Here is a 27,166-nt window from a genome sequence, read left to right on the forward strand (position 1 = left end):
GAAAGTTGATATATGCTTATATTGCCCCAAATTACAAACGCCTTGCAAAGTATGAAAGTACTTATGTGTTTTGAATTGCATTTGATCTTTAACCTGATATGGTGTTGGTGTTTTCACTGAAAAGATGTAGCTCAATAGGAACAAGAGCTTTTATTACTTTTATTTCATTTTATAGATTTAAAAAATATTAATTCGCACAATTATTTAAGATGCAGCAGATAACTTTGATTTTTTAATTTTATTTCTGCAAACAATTTTATAAATATTAGCGATTAATCTAACCATTCTAAGTTTTTATATTCACCTTTGAGCTCAAAGTTTTAAAAATCGTTGTCTTGTAATTTTTCTTTACAAAAAGGTTTTTGACTTTTCCAGCTTATAAAAGTATTGAAAGTTTTAGCCTCTTGAGTATTACTGAGGCAATATTAAAAACAATGAGCTAACTAAAAATAATGACAATTTTGGTATCTCACCTCAAAGGCTTTTCTTTCAATAAACAGCCTTATAGATCCTAAAATACTATTTTTTTTTAAAAACAGACTGGAAATAGTAAATCAAATGTGACTGGAAATTTTGCAATAATTTTTTCATATGACCTACTATTTTCTTTGTAAAGCAAGATGGAAGCGATGTTACGCTTTATCAAAAATTACGCTTAGTCCAAAATACACATAAATCCAAATATATCTCATCCATATGCGCGAATATGTACTCTAAGGCAAAAAAAATCTGTATTGGATTGTAGTTCTTAAATCATTGTCTTTATGGGAACTCTTTTTTTGTTTACAAAGTATCTGCTTTGATTGACTAATTCAAAAAAAGGTTAAACTGTGCTTTATTTTTGACAAATAATATACTTCTATTTCTTGTGACTATGGTTAAAAGGTCATTCATATTTACATAAAGTAAAAAAAAGATAAAACTTATTTAATTTAATAGTAGTTTGTTATTCCAGCTCTTTTTACATAATAGATCAAACAGTTCACTCAACTTATTTTTGTAAGTATTAGAAATGCATAAAATAAACAACTTAAAAATATTTTCAAATAAGATAACAATAGCGGAAAAAAGTTGTAAGCAGCGTAAGAAAGGATTTATTAATTAAAGTTCGACATTATTGTTCTTTTTTTTTTTAAGTATAGTAAATTGATTTAGACTTTGAATCAATCTATATAATTATTAAAAATGTTACTTTAAAATCTAAATCTATCTGCTTAAGATAAAGAAAATATTGGAGATTACGATTTATTTTTATTGCTTACCGCTGATGTTAATCATAAACAGCTGAATTAAATTTGATAAATTTAGTAAATTTAGTAGAGCAGACAGCTGGTACATAACTAAAAAATGACTTCAAGACTTTCAAGAGGTTTTCAAAATTTAAAGGTACGATATTATTATTTTTATGGTAAACTATGCAAACGCTATTAGCTTACTGACATTTGATGCAGATTAGACTAATAAAATATTTTATAATAGATTAAAATAAAAATTTAAAAAACTATAAAATAATAAGTATTTTGGCGAGGTAAACACACACACATACATACATACATACATACATACATACATACATACATACATACATACATACATACATACATACATACATACATACATACATACATACATACATACATACATTCATACATACATACATACACACATACATACATACATACATACATACATACATACATACATACATACATACATACATACATACATACATACATACATACATACATACATACATACATACATACATACATACATACATACATACATACATACATACATACATACATACATACATACATACATACATACATACATACATACATACATACATACATACATACATACATACATACATACATACATACATACATACATACATACATACATACATACATACATACATACATACATACATACATACATACATACATACATACATACATACATACATACATACATACATACATACATACATACATATATACATATATATATATATATATATATATCTATATGTATATATATATATATATATATATATATATATATATATATATATATGTATATATATATATATATATATATTTATAAATACACACATATATATATACACACACACACACATATATACACACATACCTATGCATATATATACACATATATATACATATATATATATATATAGCTTATACGTTTCCTCATATGTATATATATATATATATATATATATATATATATATATATATATATATATATATATATATATATATATATATATATATATATATATATATATATATATATATATATATATATATATATATATATATATATATATATATATATATATATATATATATAGCTGTTCAAATATAAAAATATTCTTTCTGAAAATTAAACAAATGCAACAGTTAAAAAAAAAAATTTAATAACTTTTTAACTAATGAGTAAAGGAGACTAATTCTTAGTACTTAAGTTTCAGCGTTTGTCATGTTATAGAATATTTTTAAAAGTTGTGCAGATTTGCTTGACGTATTGTTAGGAGATAATAGAGCGAGTTATATATTCATTCAATCGCTAATTACTCATTTTAAATAAGTAATATTTCATATCTTGATGACTAAAAAACTTTGTTTAAACGTTTTAAAAACGTAGTGTGTTTACTGGGTTTATGGGTCATTGCTTAGCAATCAAACAAGTGGTGATAATTTTTTATGATTATTTATATTTTTTTAAAAACATTTACAAAAATAATATTTCGCTAAAACTTAATCTTGTTAATCTTAACAGATTACAGATTACCTAATTATTATTATTATTACAGATTAACTCAACCCTTCTTAGTTACCCCCTTCCTCCGTTAAAAAACTTAAAAATTTAATTACACACATATAGAGATGATCTAACATATTATGATGCCACTGTTTGATGTTGTTTTTTTTTAAGTATAATGTTGGGTATTGGGTAAAGCATTCAAATAATGCGTATTGATGCACATAAAAATTTCACAGTAGTAATTTTTTATTTAACTTTAATTTATTTTTACCCGTTTTTTTTAAATAAAACCCACTACTTAGCTTCCTCAAGTTTTTTAAAATTAAGGCATTTAATCCTCAAATGTTTTTTTATTGTTTTTAAAATAAAACACTTTTTAGAAGTGCTTAAAAAAAGAAAAAAAAACGTTCAAAGTTATATAACGTTATATATCAAAACCAACTTTTAAAATATATAATATAAATATAATATAAACGTTCAAAGTTATATAACGATTTTAGTTGAATAGTTAAAATTAAATCGAATTGAGAAAAATTGAATTGATAATAATTATAAAGTAATTCATGGTTGGTAGTTTGTTAAAAAATTGTTTTAAACTTTATAAACTGTTTTCTTACTTTTGTGTTTCCAGTAAACGTGATTAAATTTTTGGCTAATATAGTCAGAGCCTGATTTTCTCTTTCGGTGACCCTAAGCCGAATCAATTTTCGGGGCCCTCAAATATTTTGGCAAAATATTTTGAATGAAAACTGTTGAATGAGAACCTTTCGTTGTTTGCTCATGTATCTATAATTGTTTAGTTAAGTGTTACAGCTTCTATATACATTCGCTTTAGAATTCCTTCGTCCGGAAATAATCTCCAGTTATTGTGTTGTAATGATTATGCAAATATTATAAAACGTTTGTCCAAAGGGGAAATTGTTGTGAAGCAATCATTACAATTATGAGAGAAATGCTTTTAGTAAAGTAACAATCTAAAAACTCAAGCGAATAGTAACACTTGAAAACCCAAGCGAGTTGTAACATCTAAAAACCTAAGCGAATTGTAACAATCTAAAAACCGTAGAGAATTGAACTATTTTTCGTCCTTGTCGACCTATAGGTAAATCCGGCTCTTTTTTTTTTTTTTTTTTCGCCGTATAAATTTATTAAAGTCGTAAATCATAATATACAAATAGCAGGGGCAAGAAGAAGACATAATTGGTCTTATCACCAAGCCCCTTAGTCTATACCGTAAATATAAGACAACAAAAATTAAAAAACTTAACACTATATAATATAAAACGTTTTTCTAAAGACTTAACAAAATAAAAATCATCGGTCCTAAATTCCTTCTTTAACTTTTTGTTTTTGTGTTGGTTAAGAAAAATTTAAAAAAAAAAAAAGAAAAAAAAAAAGAATTTGTACAAAGAAACTATATTACTAAAAAGCAAGTAAGCAAATACGCATAATCCTGAAGCTTTACTTTTACACCAGCATATACCTTTAAATATGTGAATAGTTCTTATAAACCATAAATTTATATATATTTATATATATATATATATATATATATATATACATATATATATATATATATATATATATATATATATATATATATATATATATATATATATATATATATATATATATATATATATATATTTCAAACATCATTAAAACTTCAGAAAAAGCTGAGCGCTACGTCGATCATCTGTAGTTTTTCCTTTAATTTATTCTTAAACTCATTAAGCGTAGAAATTGTTTTAAGTTCATTAGTTAATATTTTATTCCATAATTTTGGCCTTCTAGTAGAAATTGAAAATTCGGTCGCTGCAAAATAACTTTTGGGTTGAATATAACTGTTATTTGAAAATCTGGTGAGATATCTATTCTGATTTATTTTGAATAATGGGTAAAATATTTTAGGAGATATATTTTTATTAATTTTGAACATAAATATAAGAACTTGATAGATATTTAATTGATAAACATTCTTTATATTTAAATTAACAAATAATGCTTGGGAGTGTGTATAACGGCCCACATTGGAAATGATTCTGATTGCATGCTTTTGTTTATTATATAGCTTTTTTATTTTATTTTTATTTGTACTGCACCAAGCAATATTTGCATAATTAAGATGGCAATTAATGAACGAGAAATATAAAAGCTTTAAGCAAGATGGATTTTAAAAAGGCTTAACTCTGCATAGCAGGCCTATGTTCCTTGAGATTGTATTTTCGAGATATTGTATGTGATCTCTCTACGTCACATTTTCATCAAGAAGCACGCTGAGAAATTTTAAAGTGGTTTCTCTTTTTATGTTCTGATTGGCAATACAAAGTTTTGGAAGTTTCAAGGGAATTTTATCTCGGTCATGAAAACGATGGAAAAAAGTATATTTTGTTTTGGTTACATTTAAAGATAATTTGTTTGCATTAAACCATTCAGTAAGATTTAATAGCTCTTTGTTTACTGACTTAAACAGAATATTTATATCATTATGTGCATAAAATAGATTTGTGTCATCTGCAAATAAAATTGTATCTAGTTCAGTACATCTTATTTATAATCTTATTATTATTATAATCTTATTATAATCTTTAAAACCAGTTTTTTTAATTTAAAAACTGGTTTTCGAATGTGTCAAATATATATTAAAAACCAGGCTTTTTAAACCGGTTTTGAAAAATTGTCAAATCCTATTCTAAAATTCTCTTTTTTATTTTCATTACACTTTTTAAATATTTATTTATTATATGTTCTGTAATCAAAAACAGCATTAAAATATAATTTTAGTTCTGTTTTGACAGCAGAAAAAATTGATTAAAAATAAAATAAATTTCATTACAATTTTATAAATCATTTTGTCTTTTTTAGGTTTTTCGGAATGGATCACTTTTAACACGTTATATATCAAATATTAAGGTAGATTTGTGTAATTTACGTATCAGCGTATTAGTAAACGTAACTATGTTAAAATATATAGTTAGATAAAACCATTTGAAGAATCTTTAAAGTTAAACTTATTTGAATAACTAAGAATTGGAGTTATTTTTATTTTATGAGACAGTGATTTTATTTTATTGAGGTAGTCATTTTTTATTTTTTTACCTGGTTTTGAATTCATTTAAAACAAACATGACATCCATTTAAAACAACCATGACATTCATTTAAAACAATCCTGACATTCATTTAAAACGTCATGACAATCAATTAAAACAATCACGATTTTCAATAAAAACATTTAACGTATGCGCAATCTAAACATTCTATTTTATTCACACAAAAAAAGATTTTACTTATATATTTATTTATTAAATATTATTTAAATCTATTTTTATTATTAATATATTCATTTATTATAATTTAATAGAATTTATTTTAATTTTTAATGGATGCAAAACCCATCACTCTACTAGAAATCTCACCTATATTTTCCCTCTCAGTGAGGACTATAGACTGATATTCGGAAGACGCATCTTACCTCAATCTCCAGATGGCGGAAAATTATCTCAATTAAGACGCTCATGATGTTGTTACCGTTGGCTTCAACAATACGACCAAAGCTACCGGCCACAAGTTGTACGATATTAAGGCAGACCACATTACAATCAGTAGTCCAGACAGAGAGCGGAGAAAATTAACCACGGCAATATTAAGAATACTTCTCATTCAGGATGTGAGCGTGCGGTAGCCTACGAATTCAAGCTAAAGTGTCTTACGGTGTTGGCGGACTCGACTATGGATGAAGTAAAAGGTGCTATAGATTTTTGGATTTCAGATCATTCCGGAGATTGTATCATATTGTTAAAAAACCTAGACGTTGAGGACGAAAAAATGTTAAAACGTTGCGTGCATTAATACTGGACATCAATCATGCTATCAATAAGGTATTTCGCTACACCGAGCAGAGAAATGGAGTTTAGAAACTGCTGAATATATCAGCTGGACAAAAAGCATTTACGCCTCCGTCAACTTTAATACACACTCTTTAACAAATTGCCATAGCCAAGTTACTCTCACCAAGTCTTGCTAGTCACTCCATATCCTTTTACTCAGAATACAAAGACTGGATGGATCTTCAAAATATTGAAATTGCGAAATCAGAGCTATTGTTTCTAACTATTTTGGGCGCATTGCTGAAATAGCGAAAGTGTTTGTAACCAGGAGACAATCAATCCAAAACTTTTTTAAAGCGACTGTAGACAAAAACTTGAACAAACTTGTATTAGCCGTATCAGTTTATTCACAAAATAGTTAGTTCAATTTTCGTTCAGAAGTGTATTACAAAGTAGGCAAGATTCTATTTTCTCCTACAATGAAATTACTTGGAATCGACAAGAAAAGAACTGACAAACGGAGAATTACTAAATATGGTTCAAACTAGAGCGGTGTGCAGGAGTTTATCAAAAAAAAATGACCAGGAACCATAACCAGGAAGAAGCTAGAAGAAATGCTGAATTTAACAGCGAAAAGCTTCTTGCTGCTACCTTGGCTGAACTTAAAGACACATTGACTCAACAGTTAAAAGAGATGGACTTTTTCTCTCCAGTCATTAACCAAGACTCTAATTTTTCTCACCAGTCTGGATTAATGTCCAGGCTCTAATGACGGCACGTGCGACTGACAAATGTCAGATGTCGAAGTTTGCAAAGTGAGCAATTGCATAAAAATATGCGTTGGAACTACATACATACAGACCATTTCCAATACGGATGTTGCAACAACCAATGCCTACTTGGTGATTTCAGATTTTTTAGAATTTTTGGAAGCGAGAAGAAGAAACGCTGGAAACGGGCAAGGACTTTTTAAGAAATAGGACAAGTTACGGAGTTAGAAACTGGTATCTTAGCTACAGTGAAACAGGTTCGTCAACTAGCGGTAATTAAACGTCAAAAAATATAGGTAAAAAAATATGGAAAAACTTTAGAGCTTCTTGAAAAGTGCAAAGAACCATGCAACGGTCCCATAGCTCCAAAAACTGTTGATATTTCGGACTCGCTCAACTAGAAACAGCTGAGCAATGAAATTGTGTAATTACGTCTGAAAATAGCGTCTGAAGTCAAACAGCAACGACGAATAAAACTTGGTTCTGGAAAATTCAAAATAGTAAATTTTACAAATGACAAACAAAGATGTTCCATCCGCAACGCAATAAAACAGTAAAATGAACTCTCAAACAACATACACTACTCAGTTCAGTCCTGTAAAGAGTGATAATATGTGAATGTGTGTTCGTTTGATTATGATATTGGTTATTAAAGTTTTTCGAGTATATATATATATATATATATATATATATATATATATATATATATATATATATATATATATATTATATATATATATATATATATATAAATATATATATATATATATATATATATATATATATATATATATATATATATATATATATATATATATATATATATATATATATATATATTATATATATATATATATATATATATATATATATTATACTCGATAATAGAAAAGAAACGAGCCAATAGTACATATGACAGGTTGTACAAAGTTTGAAATCTAAATTGTTTTACGTGACGCGGAACGCCATTACCATCTTACATGTTTCGAAATGTTTTAAGTTTTACTGGCTGCCCCTTATTATAGCACTTCACATATGATGGTCTCAACCATACGTTATCGCCGTTTTTAAACATTTTGTTTAGGTTAGTTTTTTTCCGGAAGGTTTATTTCTCATCTTTTCACGTCAATCTGATAACTGTATATTTTCTCCATTGGGCTTCGTTGTCTATCAAAATTTCAAATAACGCTCCTAACTCGAAAGCTGCCGCCACAGTGTGTATCTTGAAGGTCCGCAACCAATTAGAGTAAGAAATTTTTCTGTGCCAAAATAAATGATACCCGTGGCCAATCTCTCCCATAGTACAAGTGTTGGATCTATTGACTGACATGGCTCGCAATTATTAATTACAGCCCAAACATCGTTTTCGGTTACGCTTGGAACTTTACAAACAAAGTTTGACGAACGATTTACTCCAAAGTTTCCGGTTCTCATGTGCATGTTAGAAATTGATTCAGCCACGGCAACTACTACTTCAACAAAACTGTTCAAATGCTCAGGCTCTGTCAAGCTATTCAACTAACTGCTTCGAACTCTAGTCAATGCTTCAGCTAAATCATCTTTTGAAGGAACAAGTTTTACATTAACATTAAGAACATACTCAATAAGTTGTAACTATAAATAATATGTAACAAAGATAGACACATAAATTTTATTATAAATTTGTTTAACTTTAGAATATTTCAACAAATTTATCTTGTCTTACATAAAATTTCCGGTATTGAAAAATGTTTAATCCCAAAGCAATTGCGAAAATTACTCTCTGCACCAATAAACGAAAAAAAAACAATGCATTATTTACCTGATCATTGCAAAACGCATGAAACTTCTAGTAGTAAAAATTATCTTGTTATTTTTATTTAATCTCGTCAAAAAATCAATTATATTGCTCTGATATTATTCATCGAGCACTCTTGCTGAATATATGCACACAGCAAAATTAAATCCAATATATATATCTATCTCTGTCTCTCTCAATAAAGCTATAATAAATTAAATAATAAGACAAAAAATACGAAAACACTCAATTAATAACAACAGCAAAAAAAAAAATTAGCAAAACAGCACAAATAAAACAAAGCAAACGAAAAGGCAAACACAAAAACTACAAAACAAAAGCAAAAAATTTAATTGAAAATTACAAATTATCATTCAATTAAAATTACATGGAACCTGTAAGCTAGTTCTGTAAAAGAGTAACGAGCTTAGAACAACCTCTGCTCCAGCTTAAGATTTACATTTGCATACTTTAAGTTTTTTTCTAGTAGACTGGTACAACTGCATATAAACTTTGTATTGAGTAGGGGAAAAAGGGGAGCATTTGGCCGCTTAACATATTTTTGCATATAAAACTTTTTCAAGTTTAGATGTAATAATTTTTGTAATAGTATTTACTTTTTTTATCCATTAGCTAAGAATGATGACAAAAAAAATGTGTTTATTTGCGACGACAAAAATGCTTTTAAAATATGGTTGCAAACGGCTGAAAGCTCCCCATACCTGGGGAGCATTTGGTCAGAAGAAGGGGAGCTTTCAGCCAGGAGTGCAAAATTATGAAAATAAATAAAGCAATGTGTGAAAAAGTTATATTTCTGAAAAATACTACATACATTTGTTTTAAAGATCGAAATCGTAAAAAATTAGTTTACAGCTAAAGAATTAAAATTATAACAGAAGTGAAAAAATGATTCCATTCTTGAAGTTCCAGTCATTGGAGGAGCTTTAAATTTGGTTACAATATCTTGGTTTTCAATTTCACTTATGTTGTCAATAGCTGGGAAATAAAAAGTAGTTTAAAGAACCTTTCTCCTTAAAAACATTATGAGGGTTGTATTTTCTGACATATTTAAAATTTGGCCAACAAAATGCACCAATTTAGTTTTAGTTTTAAATCTTACTAAAACAAAATTCCCATTATTCAGATACTTCCTACGGACCTCTTCAATATCTTCCAAATTATCACTCAAATAGTCATCAGAGTTGTCATGAAGGGATAAAATATCACTTTTGCTGGATGATGAATCTGAGTGGTTTTCTATTCAAAAAAAATTTTTCGGTAGCTTGTTTTTCTTTGAAGTTAATTTTTGATTTAATTAATTAAGTTAATTTAGTATTTATATTTCTTTTATAGCTCATCTTTTTCATTTTCTCTTGTTTTTTTCAAGTCATTTTTTCTTTGGACTGTCAGTATAAATTCTTGAATTGCACCCGTTTACGTTTAGTTACTTTTCTAATTGGCTTTGGGAAAGGTCATATTGATTCTGGCTTTATTTTACTTTGATGCTTAGAATTATTTTGTTTTTGATAACTACTGCACAATGGCGTGATTGGAAAAATTTTATCATTTTCAGCTAGGCCTTCATTATTTTCTTGTAAAATTTTGTTAGGTAAGGTTTGGTTAGTAATTGCACTTGAAGCAAAATCCACATCAATAATTACCAAGCGGTTCATTGGCCAAATGTCAGTGTTTTTGAAACTACTTACAGTGTTTTCACTTGTAAAAGCTCTTATATAAGCACGAGGTGTTAGTTCAAGAATATTTCTGACAGTTATTGTTTTCCCAGTATTAGACACCATCCAGTCATTAAATGCAATGCTACAGAAATTTTTAAAGGGCCCATATACTCCAACTTGAGCTGTTTCAAGTAACTGTAGTACTTAAGTAATTGTTTAAACTAATCAAGCACTTAAGTAAATTTTTATTACTTAAGTAAAATCAAGAAATTTTTTTTCCGAATTAAATCAACAGAAAATTAATATTTTATAAAAGTTTGCATAAAAGTTGTCCCATTTTCAATTTTGAACCCTAAAATTAAAGTGTTATAACTTTTAGTTTAAATTTTAATTATTTATTGATTTTGTTTTACCATATTTTCCAAAAAAAGATTATGGTTTAGACCATCCAAAAAAAATAAGTTATAAATTATAAGAAATTAAAGCAGGAGATATGAGGAGATAAATCTTTCTTATGATCTTAAATATCCGAAAAGCATCAACGGTTGAATCTAAAGCCTCCAATGTTGAAACTAAAGAATCTTTACGAAAAAAGAAGAAGACTGAAGAACTTCATTATTTCTTTCTCAAAAAACTCCAATTTAATAAAAAACAAGACTTACTTAAATGTTTTTGATTGCATTAAAAAAAAAAAGGCTGAATTTGAAGGGTCAAATAACCGTCCAAAAATGCTTAAAAAAATGCACTGTACTTTAAAGTTTTTATCAGCATCATCAATTGTTACAGAAAGATGCTTTAGTGCTCTAGACTTTTTTTTTATTATTACAAATTTGAGAACATCTTTGAGTGATAAATTGATAGAAATTTTAATTTTTCATCGTTCTACCTTTTCTAATTTTTCACAAAGTGTTTAAAGGTTGAAGGATGGTGTTTTATAAGAGTTAAGTTATGAAAAATTTTGATGTACTAATCAGCCTTCTTAAAATTTAGGTTAAAAAGCAACTTCTTCAGAGTTCGTAGAATTACATGGAATGTGTAAGCTAGTTCTGTTAGTTTTGTTAGTTATGGGCTGTCCATAAAGGACGTCACTATTTTTTAGACAATTTTTGACTCCCTCCCCTCCCTCTGTCACCTGTTGTCCTTTTTTCTTATACCCCCTTAAAAAGGATGTCATAAGATTGGGACAACCAGTTCTCCCTTTATTTTCTAAAAAAAAATTCTTTCTTCATTTAAGCACTTTTATTGAAATTCATCACATAATTACATTTTCCTGTGTTTTCGCGTTCCCTTCTACCGCAATTACGGCCATTAACTCTTTTTTGCACTTGGCGGCAATGCGAATAGGTTTAACTCGCAAAAGGGTAATAGCCATATGGTTAACAAAATTGGAATAAGTAATGCTAAAATTCTTTTTATACACGATTTGGTAGGACATTGACCGGAAATAACATGGAAATAAGAGCTTCTTTTCAAAGAACAACATCCGGGATCCTCACATTTCACAATTTTCGTGAAATATTGGCTGGTGTGCACATGAGAGGCTAACCATTCCTGATCCTTGAATAGGAGATGAAGAGCATCGAGCCGTCTGGATCAATATACTCAACGACCATCGGAAACTGATCAATCATCAGACCTGAAAAGATTGAGGCACAGATCTTTCCAGCAAAATCAAAGTTCCGTAATGATCATGAAAAAAAATCAATTCCGCTAAATCAACCCTGAAGACAACCATTGGCTTAACTAACTTGGTTAAAGGGTCTTTTGTTAAATGGAATCGAACTCTGGCAGAGTCTAAAGTTGTTCAAAGTCCAATCTGTGAACATACGCTGTCGACGATGAATGCTTTTCAGATCAACAGCAATATAAGTAAGATCAAAATAGGAAACTGCGTCAGATTTTCCAAGCCCATCTGGTTTGATTTCAATGCCTGCGTAGAGAGACGGGATGAGCTTGTGCTTTGCTGCGATGGCCCAACCATGATCAGAAAGAGAACCTAATATTCCATACGCATTAATATAGGAGTTTGTTTGTTAGCAATGGTGATTCCAATTAATTCCAATAAAGCACACATCCTTGGGGCCTAAAAAAAGAGCAAACTTCTTCCACATTCCTTATAGTTGCTGTACAAAATGGATTGACCACGTCACTTAAATGAAGATCGTTTTGGGCTAGCTTCAATTTGATTGGAATCGTGTGAACGTGTCTCTTTCCTTCAAATAGTTTGCTCATTTTCGGCATCAACCGAGTATATAAAGCACTTCTGCTAATATCGTAGTCTCTCTTTTTGAGCTCGGCACCAAGCTCATTCAACGATTTGAAACTCTTTATAAAGTAATTAAAAATTATAAGTGAAGAAATAAGGCTAAAAAGGTATATTTAGGACTAATATAGTCCTTGTTATTAAAACAAGAATAAAAAAAATTCTATAACATGAGGTCCTTTTCTGATGACCCCCACCTCTTCCCCTTGTCTTTTTTAACTTGACCCCTCTCCCCCCCCCCCTCTATTATCATAATGTCCTTTATGGATCGCCCCTGACGTTATGATTTGTTATACCTATATAGTACTATATCACGCAAAAATGTAACATTGTTTGGAAAATAAGTTACATAAAATTAATAAAGTTACTTAAGTAATTTTAAAAAAATTACTTAAGTAATTTTTTTCAATTACTTGATCACCCCTAATTTCAACATCTAATCACTGCATTCGATGAATTGTATGGGAAGCGAGACTTAGTTATACAATTCCACTTTCTCTGCAGTATCTGATAATAGTAAGGCTAATATGTGACTCGTGATTGTCAAGTAATAACAAAATTGGATCGTCAGGAGAGCAGCGCGTATGTTTAACTATGTATTTTAATACACAAAGAAATAACTCGGCAGTCATCCAGCCAGATTTGTTTCCCAGCGCTAGACATAATACTGGGACATCAGCTATTAAGTCCTCTACATTTCTAATCCTGGAAAGACATAAACAGGAGGCAGGCTTTGTCCAGATGCACTAACAATTCCCACAAAGGTGACTAATTCTCCTCTTTCAACTGAGGCAGCTTGTGAAATTTGTTTTTTTCCAGTAGTAGAAACAACTTTCACTGGTTTTATTACGGACGAATGCTCCCCAGTACACCTAGTAAGAGAAATATATTTGTAAAGAAACTATTTGAGTTTGCAGGTTAGAATTGACAATATTTGTTAATTTCCCAGGTAAAAAAGTTCTATAGAATTTCTATAAACTTTTGAAACATATGGCTAATAGAAATTCTATAGAATTTCTATAGAATGTTTATTAATTTCTTTAGAAATTTTTATAAAACTTTTTTTTCTATAGAAAAAAAGTAGAAAAAAAAGTTTTATAAGAATTTCTATAAAAATTAACAGAAATTCTATAGAAGTTCTAAAGAATTCTATAGAATTTCTATTGGCCATATGTTTCAAAAGTTTATAGAAATTCTATAGAACTTTTTTTCCTGGCTCTACAATATTTAAAGTAATTAGCCACAAAAAAAGATGTTGACTAAAACATCATTTTAAACAAAATATACGAAAGTAATTAAAACAAAAAATTCTTACCTTTAGATGTGTTTTTTAGCTTTTTCTTTAAACAAATGCTAATGTAACTAAACGCGTCCTAATTTATATCCATATGGACAACAAATGGTAGACAATAACCATGAGCGAGACTAGTTTTTTTCAAACCGAGACGAAACCGAGACGAGAAGTTAGTACTTCTTGTGAGACCGAGAACGAGACAAGACGAGAAATTTAACAATTTTTGAAAACAAATTTATTAAAATCCAAGTACAAAAAAAAAAAAATGTAGACATGGTTTTGCGAAATAGACACAAATGACATTTGTCAAATGTAAACAACTTTTTCAAATATTAATTCAGAATTTTTTTGCCCAACTTTTCCAACAAGACAATGTTTTCTCTGATTAAGATGATTTGTTCTACTTTTTCTGGGTGTAAGTTGTGTCTGGATGATCGAACGACATTTCCACCTGAGCTAAAAACTCTCTCTGATTTAGTTGAACTTGCTGGAATAGCTAAAATTTGTCTAGCTAATGAAGAGAGTTCTGGCAATGTATTTGAATGCAATTTCCACCAATCAAGAATCGGAAAGTCTTTTTTGGCATCAGGGAGATATTCATACTGGCACATTTCGCTCAAAATAGGATTCAGTTCAGATGTTGGCTCTTGTGTTTCAAGTCTGACGTTTAACTTGCGCTTCAGTTTTGAATTAGGGGACAAATCTGCTGAAAGGACTCTGGCAACAGGTTGGCACTCAACATTATCCTTAACCTGTGAAGCTAATCATTCTTTTGTTGTTTGAAATTTTTTGAAGAGCTTCAAGTGAAGTTCCTTTAAAGCAGGATTTAAGTAGTTTGCTGCAGCACTCAATAAGTTTCTAGTGTGACAAAGAGGACATCTTTTCTCAATGCAGCTTTTCAAGTTTTTTGCATACAAGACACCGTAGCCATTTTTTCCATCCGTCTCAATAAATTGATCAATTTTGTCATGGATTAAATAAAGAGAATTGGCGACAGTGTTAATTGTTGGAATAGACTCAGCCGACCACGTTTCTGTAGCTTCTTTAAGTGGTGCCAAAATTTCTACTGCTCCCTCAATTGATTTCCACTGTGATGCACTGATGGTCTTTGAAGAAAAAATATCTTCATTTGCACATAAGCTGATAATTGCACTCTTTAGATGTAGGACAGAAACCATGCAATCCAGTTCACTATTCCATCTTGTGTCAACAGATTGTCGTAACTGTCTAAAATTGATTCCTTGAGCGTCTGATTCTGATTCAAGCAACTCAGCTGCAACTGTTGACTGGTGAGTTAAAGAAGCCAAATCTTTGCATGTTTGCAACGCATCATCCATTCCAGCAGTCATTCCAAATGAGTCTCGAACTGCACATTGCATAATATCATATTTTTGCACACTTGTTGCACAAGTATTGGTCAAGGCGCTTTGACAATTTGACTGCAAGTTTCATGTTTCTTGCCTAGTCGTTCACGCAATACCTTGGCAAATCAGCAGGCAAATTTAGTTCTTCTAAGAAAGAATCCAGCTTTCCTTCAATTAAGATACCTGTGTGTCTGCCTCAGAACTGTTGGACATGGGGTGTCCAGTAAAGTAGTCTCCATTTTTTGTCAATAGCATGAAAAGTCCAAGAGATGTAGCTGTCCTGAGCTCTAGAAGTCCAAAGGCCAGATTCAAATGCAGCACTTTTTAGATTTGGCGTAATCTCCGTTATTATGCTCTTCATTCCAGCTTGATCTTCTCTTGATCGAATTGAAAGCTTTCTTGAATATGTTGTTCTGTGATGAAGGCTCAGTTTAGGGTTTGCAATGTCAAACAATTTCTTGAAACCTCTTCCTTCGACTGCTGAAAAAGATGCCAGATCAGTGCAAAAGTAATCCAGCATTGCAGAGTCAAACTGTTTTTGAATGGAATTGTCTTTGTCATATTTGGACTTTGTTTCAAGCATTTCGACCATGGTTCGTTGTTTCATCTTAGGAGGAGGAAAAAGAGAGTTGTCAGTTATTTCAGAATACACAACGTAATCTTGGCTGAGTTTTTTTTCGAGGTGACGATGAAGTCCGCTTGTGTTTCCATCTTTTGTTTTCAAAGACTTTTTGCACGTCTTGCATTCAGCACCTTCACTTGTTTTTTGAAAATATCTCCAGATTTTGTTTTTTCTTGGTGACATTTTTGATCGTTGAAATAATGTCGCAAACGGTAAAATCGGAATAGTGTCGAAAAAGAAAAAAGGTAATAGTGTCGTAAATAATAAAAGGAATAGTGTTGCAAATAGCAAAATCGGAATAGTGTCGCAAATAGTAAAAACGGAATATTGTCGCAAATAGTTAAAACAGAATAATGTCGCTAATAATAAAAACAGATTAGTGTCGCAAATAGTAAAGACGGAATTGTAGTAAAACCCAGACAAAAAAAGTATAATGGTGAAATTTGGCAAAAAGAAAGTGCACAGTCTTTGGGTGGCACAGTGATCAGGAATAACTTAAAATTAGGCCAAAATTAATTTTGTCAAAAACATTTATTCAAAATTGCTGAAAATTTACTCTAAGATGTAAAAAAAGTAGACAAGGAAAGAAGACTTAAAATATTTTAAAAAGGGTTAAGTATGGTCAAGGGGTAGCAAAATTTACTGAACCCCCTCCCCACCACCTTGCCTTTGAGCATATGTCAATTTCCATGACATTTTTTTTAAGTGTCAAAAATTATATTTCAAAAATATAACAAAGTAATTTTTCATAATTTATTTTATTTTTTCATAGATACAATAAAATGAAATGTTCCATAATAATACTAGAGATTATAAACTATCACAGATCTTAATAAAGCATTCAAAACTCGTCTGTCTCTTCTGATTCATTGCTTAGAAGGCTTTGGCTCATGAGATTTACAGTCCTTTTCTTTCTTTTCAAGGATTTTAAGGCTTTCTTTTTGTCATAGATTGCTTGTGAAGGGGTAGCTCCATAGTAGGTTTGAGAATGAGAGTCTGGAGATAATGGTATTTCCTCCATGGGCTGATCATGAGCCAAATCAGCAAGGAGTGGGAGAAGATGTTCATGTGCCTTCCACCATGCTAAAGAACAGGTATGCTCATCAGCTCTTGGTAAACCAAAGTAATGGATAAACTCACGTAGTAATGGTGGTTCATTCAAGTCATTTGATGAAAAAATATCATTGTCATTGGGCCTCAACTCATTTAGAAACACATTCTCCACTTCCAAAGCATCATTAAGCAGGCCTTAAACGTCCTTGACTCTCTCTCTTTCTGGATGCTTGGAGATGTTATGTCTTCATTATTAGTCTGCATTGTTGTTGGGTGATTTGCCACAAGCTTCTCAACTAAATCATCCTTGAACTTTGTAGTTCCCAAGAAGTGTCCTTTGCAGAAAAGATTCAGTAGTTGTTCAACTACAAGTGAAAAGATTCCACTGCCTTTCAAAGGAAATTTGGCATGCAGATTTTTAAGTACTTCAGAGAAGAATAACTTTGCAGATTCACTGCAGTTTTCCTTGGCAACAAATCTTTCAATAAATCCAAAAAGTATTTTGAGCTTGAGTAATACCTGATGCATCCTTGGTTGGGTGTCACATGACAGCCATTCACTGAAATCTTTGATGTAGCTCAAAACAGGTAGTAGTTGTTCAAAAAGTCCTATTTGATCTTTATCTGGTATAGCATCATGGAAATCTACTTTGTCAAAATTCAGCTTTAGAAGAGGGTACTTCATTCTCAATATGGCACCAATGAGTTAAAGGTGAATATTCCATCTGGTTTCACAATAGGTTGAAATCTTTAATGGAGATATATTATGAGACATGCACTCATTTTCAAGGAGAGTAATGTAATTTATAGAGTGATGCATTTTTTACGACAATTCTCTTACTGTTCTGAAAGCTAATGAAAGCAATTGGTCTGATTCAGATGCTTTTCTCAAACAGTTATTTACATTGTGATCAGTTTTTTAGTGTTTCATTGTGAACAGTTATCTAGCTTGTAACAGTTATTGATCTTGTGATCACTGCATACTGTTTTCATCCAATGAGCTCAAGTATTTACTTTTCCTTAGAACAATGGAGAGATGTTGAAGCCCTTCTTTTTCAACAATTTCATCCACATAAAATGCAATATTTTCTCCTGTGTGTCTGACAGAATGACTACCTGGTACACAAAGCTGTTGTACCTGAAATTTTAAAAATGAATTTATTTAAGCAAACAAAAATTTTAGCAAAGGAGGTAAATTTTTTTGCAATTATACAAACAAACAAAAACTATTGGCTCAGGCCTTTACTAGATTGTCTGAATTAATTTGAGAAAGAAAAATCGTAACTATATTTTAATCGTAAGCCTATCAATTTTAAAACTATATAGCCCTAAATGAGTGCATGTCCCATAAGTTATAAGTATAGCTATACCACAGCATTGGGTACAAATATGCCTTTTAATTTTAAGTGCTTTCAATTTTGTTCAGAGTTTGAGCTTTTTTAACTTAATATCCCAGGCAGTGCTGGGTACTTCAGCTACTTAATAATATAGTACAAAAGTTAGCTTGTTCTTATGGAAAAAAAATATTCTTACTCAAATTTTTTTGTTAAGTAGAGTTTTGGCATAATTTCGTAATATTTATTTTTTCATTAGCATACCAATTAGCAGTTGAAAAAATTTGTCATTGGCATAGTATTAGGATATAACACTTATCTGCTATGATGGCATGTCTAATGATATATAACAGTTACAATGCCAAAATCATGTCAAAGAGCTAAAACCAGCATGGTATTTTTTGATGGCTATACACAGGGCCGTAGGAAAAAAAATTATATTGCAGTAGAGGGAGGGTCAGTACTACCCCTTTTTTTCTTTTCTTTCCAGTCATTTTTTTCAGTCAATTTCTTTCTAATAAATTATTGGGGGGGGGGGAGGCAAATGCCCCTGCTGTACATGTGTGTGCACATATACAACATGGACAATGTAAACTTGATAACAATGTAAATTTTTTCTGTGCACATAACAGGTGTATAATATGTATATAAAGCCATCATTAATTTTTTTTTAATTAAAAATTTAGCCTTTAAAAAAGCCTTTAGTAATGTAATTAGGTAATTTTTTCTTTAAATTTTTATTGATTTAGTATGATGATATCATTTTTAACCCAACCAAATCTCCTCGAAAAATACCAGAAAAAGGTTCTAAGTTGCCTTTTGGAGAAACTATGTCAGATCACATGCTCGTTGTTAACTGGACAGCAAAAAGTGGATGGAGTGCCCCAATGATCAAACCTTTTGATTTTATTCCCATGCATCCAGCTTCATCTGTTTTGCATTATGGTTTAGCTGTGAGGCTTTTAATTTTTGGAATTTTATTTTATAAGAACTTTAAAGTTTTGTGAAAAGTTAAAATATGTTCACATTTATTTTATTCACATTTTTATTTATATTTGCAAATATTATATTTTGCTAGATATAACCTTTATTGAATATTACTTATTTATATTAGCAGATATTATTTTTTACTTTATATATACTTTATCAAATAACTGTTATCAATTTTGTTATGCACACAATTTAATTAAAAATATTTCCCCTGTTATTACACATATTCTGTGTCACAGAATTTCCATCATAGTGTCATACAAAATTCCACTTCAGCATTACAAACATGCCATCATAATGTTCTACAAAATGCTTTAGTAGTACCAGATTGTTTTTACACAAAAGTCATCACACAAAAATGCTGATAGAAAAATGTCAGGAAAGCAAAAATAAAATGATGATCAAAATGTGTGGTGCAACTCTAAAGATAAGAAAAAATGATCTGAGACATTTTTTCTTATTTTTAGAGTTGAATGAAATGATTGAGATTAGTATATACACATTGAGTGTATCTGATAGGTGTGTTACAGAAGAATTTGGTGTTCAGATATGTAAAGCATAAAGATGTATATGAATAGGTATCAGTATGTAGAGAGTTTGCTTTTTAAGGAAAAAGTAGAAATAGGTCAATGTACTAAGACTTCAAGATAGTCCTTTCAGATAGCATGAAAAAATGCATTTTAAGAAAAAGATTCCTAAAGTAATGTATATTGGAATAAAGGTTATTGTTTGAGATTTTTGTGATTCGTTATAAATGGTTTAGATTAGTGATTTATGGTGGTTCTTGGAAACTTGGTTCAAGTATTCAAGAACCACCTTAAAGAGATATTTGCATGAAAAGTATTTTTATTTAATAAGATCTTTAATGAGGTCTTTTAAGTTATTTATGAAATACCATTTTTCAAGTTGTGTAAAGATTTGTATGTTAAAGGTTTAAATATTGTTAAACATTAAATAATTTACTTCATTTCTATTTAATATTTAGTGTTGAATTGTTTTTATAAAATAATACAGTTTTGTTATGAAAACTGAAGAATAAGATTTCAAATTTTGTTTGTTTAATTGTCTTATTACTTATTGTTTAGTGTTTTGAAGGTATGAAGGCTTATAAAAGTGCTGATGAAAGTATATATATGTTTCGACCAAATGAAAATATGAATCGCTTTCATGGATCTTCTACAAGACTTGGTATGCCTGTAAGTAAATCTAAAACTTTTCCTGGTTCTTCATATAATTACAAAATTAAAAGTTAGAATTTAAAGTTTACCGAGTTAATTTAAAAAACATAAAATAAATATTTTTATTGAAATAAATCGAAAAGTTTATAATCTGAAAGACTTTGAGCATCAAATGAGTACTCTACTACTTTTATCAATTAAGACTTCTGCAAAAAGATATTTGGTCCTGGACCTATATAGAAGGCTTTACCATGAATCTTTACGAAATACTCATTAGGCTAATTTTTTTACTTAAAAGTTGAAACTTAACACAACAAAAGGATATTGTTCTGAATGATCCCATTGAGTAACTAGTTTATATCAAATACAGTGGTTTTTTACTTTTTTCAGTGCAGAAAGTTTCAAAATGTTTATTTATGTTCAGGAATTGTTTTTTTTGTAGATTTTAGACTGTTCTAGTCATAGCTATATCTGTTTGTTGCATTTTTTATATATGATATCATGTTTTTTACATTTTAATTTAATGTGTTTTACAGAATATTTAACAGTTTTTAGGTTTTTGGAACTGTTTTTATCAAATCACATGATACCATAAAAGGTTTTTCAAATGATGTTTTAATACCCATTGTTTTTATATTTTTTGTCATTATGCAATCCATATTTCTTATAATTAAAAAACAATTACTGAATATAAAAAGATAGATCAGTTTTCATTTCAACCTATTTAAAGAAAACTTTGTCGGACTTCATATCTCTGATTTTCCTGATTTTTGTATATTATGTACGTTATGTAGATAGCTTAAATTTGAAATTTCAGACTTCCGTGTGCAGCGGTTTAGAAATTATGGTCTTATACACAGTGGCCCCTCAATTTATAAATGGTCAAAATAGAATACTTAAAAACCTTGTAACTTTTTTCATACTTTCAACAAATGTTTTCAACAAATTTTTTCTAGAACTATTTTCAGGATATTTTCCTCTTTAAAAAACTATTAAATTGTATCATATTAGAGAAAAATTATAACCACTTTAACTTTTGAAAAATTCTGAAAATCGCAAAAATATGCCAAAATTAAGTTAATTGTAGTATTTTTCTATTCATGCACAAGTTTTCACAGGTAAGTTTTCTGATTAGCTACTATTGTCTGCAAGAAATCGCAGAAAAAAAAGATCATTTTGAGGTGTTAACTTAAAATTTTTCTAACACTTTCATTATTGGAAACCAGTGCCCCTCTGCCTACTGGCCTATGTGATGGAGAGGGAGGAGGATAACCAATTATAAGTCATCTATTAACAAACAAAAAAAATATATGATTGATTGTCCCTTCCTTGATCTGGTCTTTTTAGTGGATAGGGGTACAAATAAAGAGCATTAACTTTTTAGTAACCTTTATTATGGTTCAAATGTGGTATTGTGGTAATTTACATAAGTTAGAAGTATTATCTTTTTTTTTTTTAATGTTACCTCTCTAAGGCTACAAAGGCTACTACAATCCAGGAGGTTATTTTAATTGTGGTTACAACCCTCTCCCAATTCTTTAACCTCAAAACATGAACCTTGACTAAAAAAGCTGCGCAGAGAAACAAGTTGAGAGCAGTACCACCAGTGACATAGGACATGCATCACATTCAGCATGTGGAAAGTGTAAAATTTACTGCTCATTGATGTTAGTTAAGGACTGGGGTTGATATTTGACCGGGGCCGGGTTTGATAATGTATAGCAGAGGCCGGATTTGTGACTGGGCCTGCATAAACATTTATACATCTTAAAAAAAAAATTTTATTCAAAATTTATGTTATATTCTGTATATATATGTATACATAAACATCATTATGATCAACATGATCATCATAATCATTATTACCATCATCATGATCATCTTTTTTTTCGGCAAATACTACACCATATAAAATCTAAAGTTAATATAAATATGAAAGGTTATTGTATGCCAGCATCTAAATAAATTGCAAACGTATATGTTTATGTTCGTAATATGTAGGCATGAAGCGCATCTCAGAAGCTTTTATTCCTTCTGGATTAAAAGTTTGGAAGCTTTTATTCCTTCTCTTCAAATTCAAGTCAAACCTCATCTTGAGCAGTTTCTTTATTGATCAATTTATTTCATTTTCTTTACAAAAACATCTCTCTTAAGAACAAATGCCCTTTTATTATTCCAAGAAGCTTATGTAAAAAGGTCCCGTCTGATGTTAAGCTCTGTTATTCTCAGTTTACTAAATCTTGTATCTTATATCAGTTGTTAGGTTCTAGAGACTTTAGGTTAGTCTTCAACAATGTCATCAACTAAAGTCTAACATTTAATCTTATTAATTATAAAATATTTAATAATATATAACCAACTTAGACCTCTCTTTGACTATCCTACGATTAGTCTTCACTCTGTTATTAGTTTCTTTATATAAAGGTTTTGAGATTAATAAATTATTTCTTACTAACTGCAGTAATAAAGTTATTCTTGAAGGCCTACACTCTACACTACACTACTTATTTCAAGTAACTTTAAGGGTACCACAAGGTATCTTGTGGTACCCTTAAATCTTTGCTCCTGTATTGTTTTTTATGTACAATATCAATCTTTGTGAAAATTTAACATCTAAAGTGGCTCTATTTGTTGACGACTCAACTTTATACTCTTGTCTTGACAAAAAATCTTCACTTTTTGATTGCTTAGAACAAGCAGCTGATTTTTAATCTGATCTCTCTTCTGTGACAGTCTAAGGCTTGCTGTTACGTACAGATTTAAATTCTGAGCTTTAAATCTGCAATTTTTTTTAGACTACAAAACTCATTTTTTTACTGCAAAAAAATATTGCAATAATGTTGATATTCCTATATTGATGAATAACAACCCTCTTACTCTCAAACAAAGTCTAAAAGCACATTGAGGAGGCTACTTAATTGTAGTTATAACCCTCTCTCAACTATATAACTTCGAAACACAAACCTTGACAACTAAGGCCGCTGCGCAGAGAAACAAGTTGAGCGCGGTACTACCAGTACCGCGCTCAACTTGTTGCTCTGCGCAGCGCTAATTGTAATGCGGTCATGATGTAGTGGTAGAGCGCTCGCATCATAAGCGAGAGGTGCCAAGTTTGATCCCCACCACGTCCCTGGTAGTACCGCGCTCAACTTGTTTCTCTGCGCAGCAGCTTTAGTTGTCAAGGTTCGTGTTTCGAAGTTATATAGTTGAGAGAGGGTTATAACTGAAATTAAGTAGCCTCCTCGTCTGTAGTGGCGTTTTCAGCCTTGGGTAGGTGAATTAACATTAAAAAAAAAAAATTAGACCTGCTTTATCTGCCAAGCTTGAGCCACTCTCCCATTGTTGTAAAGTTGCATTTCTTTTTTCTACAAATACAGTCATGGTCAATGTTTAAGCAAGCTATCATCTCTATTACAATAAACCAAAACTCATTCTTGCTTGTTTCTTATTCAACAAGTTGCATCTTTTTACTGTATCTGTCCCTTCATGCTATAAAAACTTTATTAATTCAGTTTTTTTCCTTGCACATCAAAAAAACCTTATAACTATTAGCAATCTTCATTTTTTTTCTTTTATATACAACCTACAACTTTTCAAGTCTTCAGTTAACCATTTCCTATGTATTTTTACTTATTCTCTATTTTGAAGTAACTCATAACTTAATAGTGGTTGCTTGCAATCTTGATGGAAGTAAATTAGAGTTTGAAAATATATAAATATATGCCAATATTTAATAAATAGTAAATGTAAGCATAAAATTATAATATATAAAGTATTATAAAATATTTTCTAGCCCCAGCTATCAACCCCTGCTAAATCTTATAGTTTAGCCGGGGCCGGGTTTGAAAAAAGTCTCATTTTTAGCCGGGGCCTTGGTCACTTACTAATTAATGTTACATAAGCTTTTAAACAGCATGAGTGAGGTGAGAAATAATGATAAGTTCCTCTAAATAATTAGCGAGTTCCTTTGACCCCAGGAACATTCACAAATCATTTAACAAGTGCTTAATGTGTATTAAAATTCTAAATATTTCTTTAACCTTTTTTTTTTTTGGATTTCCAAGAAGTATATATACATTTTTGCCAATCCAAAATATAAGAAAAGTTCAACAAAATTAAGAAAATTAGTTTAAAGCTAAATTAATACAAATTTGAGGGTAATTAATTTGGGATATATTATCGGAAATTATGTTAGTGTATTCTACAAACAGAGTGCTCAATGTTCTAAAAGAACAGAGCAATAATAAATTAGTAAAAACACTTATCTAATTTTTAATTACTTATTTTAAATATTAATATTAATGGAGATGTTTAAATATTTTACTTTATAATACTTTTAAATATTAATGGAGAGGTTTATCTTCTCAGAGTACCTCCCCTAGCATCATCCTCAGGGGAAGATCAGTATAAAGGCGCGATGAATCTCCTTAAAGAATATAAAACCGAAAAAAACATTGGAGGGTTATGCTTTGATACAACTTCCAGTAATACTGGAACTAAAAAAGGTTCCCTGTTTAGAATAGCACATATCTGAGCTAAAGTTTGTTCACTTTTGTAATGTTGTGACACAAAGAAAGACATCTGGACCAGAGAATGTTTTATTTAAAAATCCAAAAGACATATTTGAAAGTTTTGATTTTCATTATGATACGAATGATGTTACACGATTTCATTGGGATAAGACAAAAGGAACTGTTATCCAATGTGCTGCAGTTGAGTCACTTAATTTTTGCAAAAAGTATATTAAAAGTAAAAATATATTAAGAAGCGATAGAAAAGAACTAGCTGAGCTGGTTGTTGCTTGTTTGTCTTTTGAAGGTGTAAAATTAAGAAAACCAGGGGCTGTCCACCATGCAAGGTTCCTTGGAAAAGTCATATGTTATCTAAAATTGCAATTGCTTTTTAATCAGATTAAATTTGTTCAAGAAGATAAACTACTTTTAGAAAAAATAAATATCATTGCGGAATTTATAGCATGATTTTATGCAAAATGGTATTTGCAATCTGACAAAGCTATCAAAGCACCATATCTTGATATTTTATCAATACATAAAATGCATCTATACAAAGATGTTTGTGCCAAACCAGAGGCGATTGAAGTAGTATTGAAATCATTTTACAAACATTCCTGATATCTTGATTCTACAATTGTACCTCTTTCTTTGTTGGATTTATATATATATATATATATATATATATATATATATATATATATATATATATATATATATATATATATATATATATAAATTTTTTATATATATATATATGAAAAAAAAATTTTTGTATGACGATTTATCTTTAATTAAATAATAATTATTTAAAATAATGTTAAAGTTTGTTGTATAAATTATTTTCATTTTTCAATCATTTTTGCCATTGTAGAAAGTGAGTCAATCAACCTTTTTGTAGCAAATCTAGCTTTATCAACAGTTAGAAGTCTGTTCTAAATTTCCTCTTCTTTATTGTATCTGTGCACAAACTGTTGCATCATTCCTACTGCTCTTTCAGCAGGATCATTTGTGTCAACTAGAGATTTAGCAAAACCTTGAAAGATTCTAAAACTTGATTATGTGCGCCAATACTGAGGTGGGAGGGTAAGCTAGTCTCTAATCCTTTGTTTATCCAACCCAATTCTATCAAAACTCAAGTAGGAGAATTGATCATCTAGTAATGATAAACTTGGGGAATCATTATAAAGTCTCTTTTCAATCCTAATCTTATTTTCCACTTCTATGAGCAATTTCTTGTTCATTATAAAATAATCAGAGTTTGGCATGTCATATTGAAGCATAGCAGAAGCAATCTTACTTTTTTCTTCATTAGAAACATCTTTATCCAACAAAGAAAGAGGTACAATTGTAGAATCAAGATATCAGGAATGTTTGTAAAATGATTTCAATACTACTTCAATCGCCTCTGGTTTGGCACAAACATCTTTGTATAGATGCATTTTATGTATTGATAAAATATCAAGATATGGTGCTTTGATAGCTTTGTCAGATTGCAAATACCATTTTGATTAAAATCATGCTATAAATTCCGCAATGATATTTATTTTTTCTAAAAGTAGTTTATCTTCTTGAACAAATTTAATCTGATTAAAAAGCAATTGCAATTTTAGATAACATATGGCTTTTCCAAGGAACCTTGCATGGTGGACAGCCCCTGGTTTTCTTAATTTTACACCTTCAAAAGACAAACAAGCAACAACCAGCTCAG

General features: G+C 29.9%; 1 protein-coding gene across 1 annotated transcript in view; it reads left to right on the forward strand.

The window, feature by feature from the left end:
* The first annotated feature begins 1,110 nt into the window (after positions 1–1,110).
* Positions 1,111–27,166, forward strand: part of LOC100208081 (branched-chain-amino-acid aminotransferase, cytosolic) — a 62,106-nt gene continuing 36,050 nt past the window's right edge. Inside the window, exons 1-4 of the mRNA XM_065791608.1 lie at positions 1,111–1,386; positions 5,662–5,709; positions 19,526–19,729; positions 20,852–20,962. Coding sequence (XP_065647680.1) covers positions 1,348–1,386; positions 5,662–5,709; positions 19,526–19,729; positions 20,852–20,962 — 402 coding nt within the window. The 5' untranslated portion in view covers positions 1,111–1,347. The remainder of the gene's footprint in view (positions 1,387–5,661; positions 5,710–19,525; positions 19,730–20,851; positions 20,963–27,166) is intronic.

The sequence above is a fragment of the Hydra vulgaris genome, chromosome 02 (genome assembly GCF_038396675.1).
Source record: "Hydra vulgaris chromosome 02, alternate assembly HydraT2T_AEP".
Lineage (NCBI taxonomy): Eukaryota > Metazoa > Cnidaria > Hydrozoa > Anthoathecata > Hydridae > Hydra > Hydra vulgaris.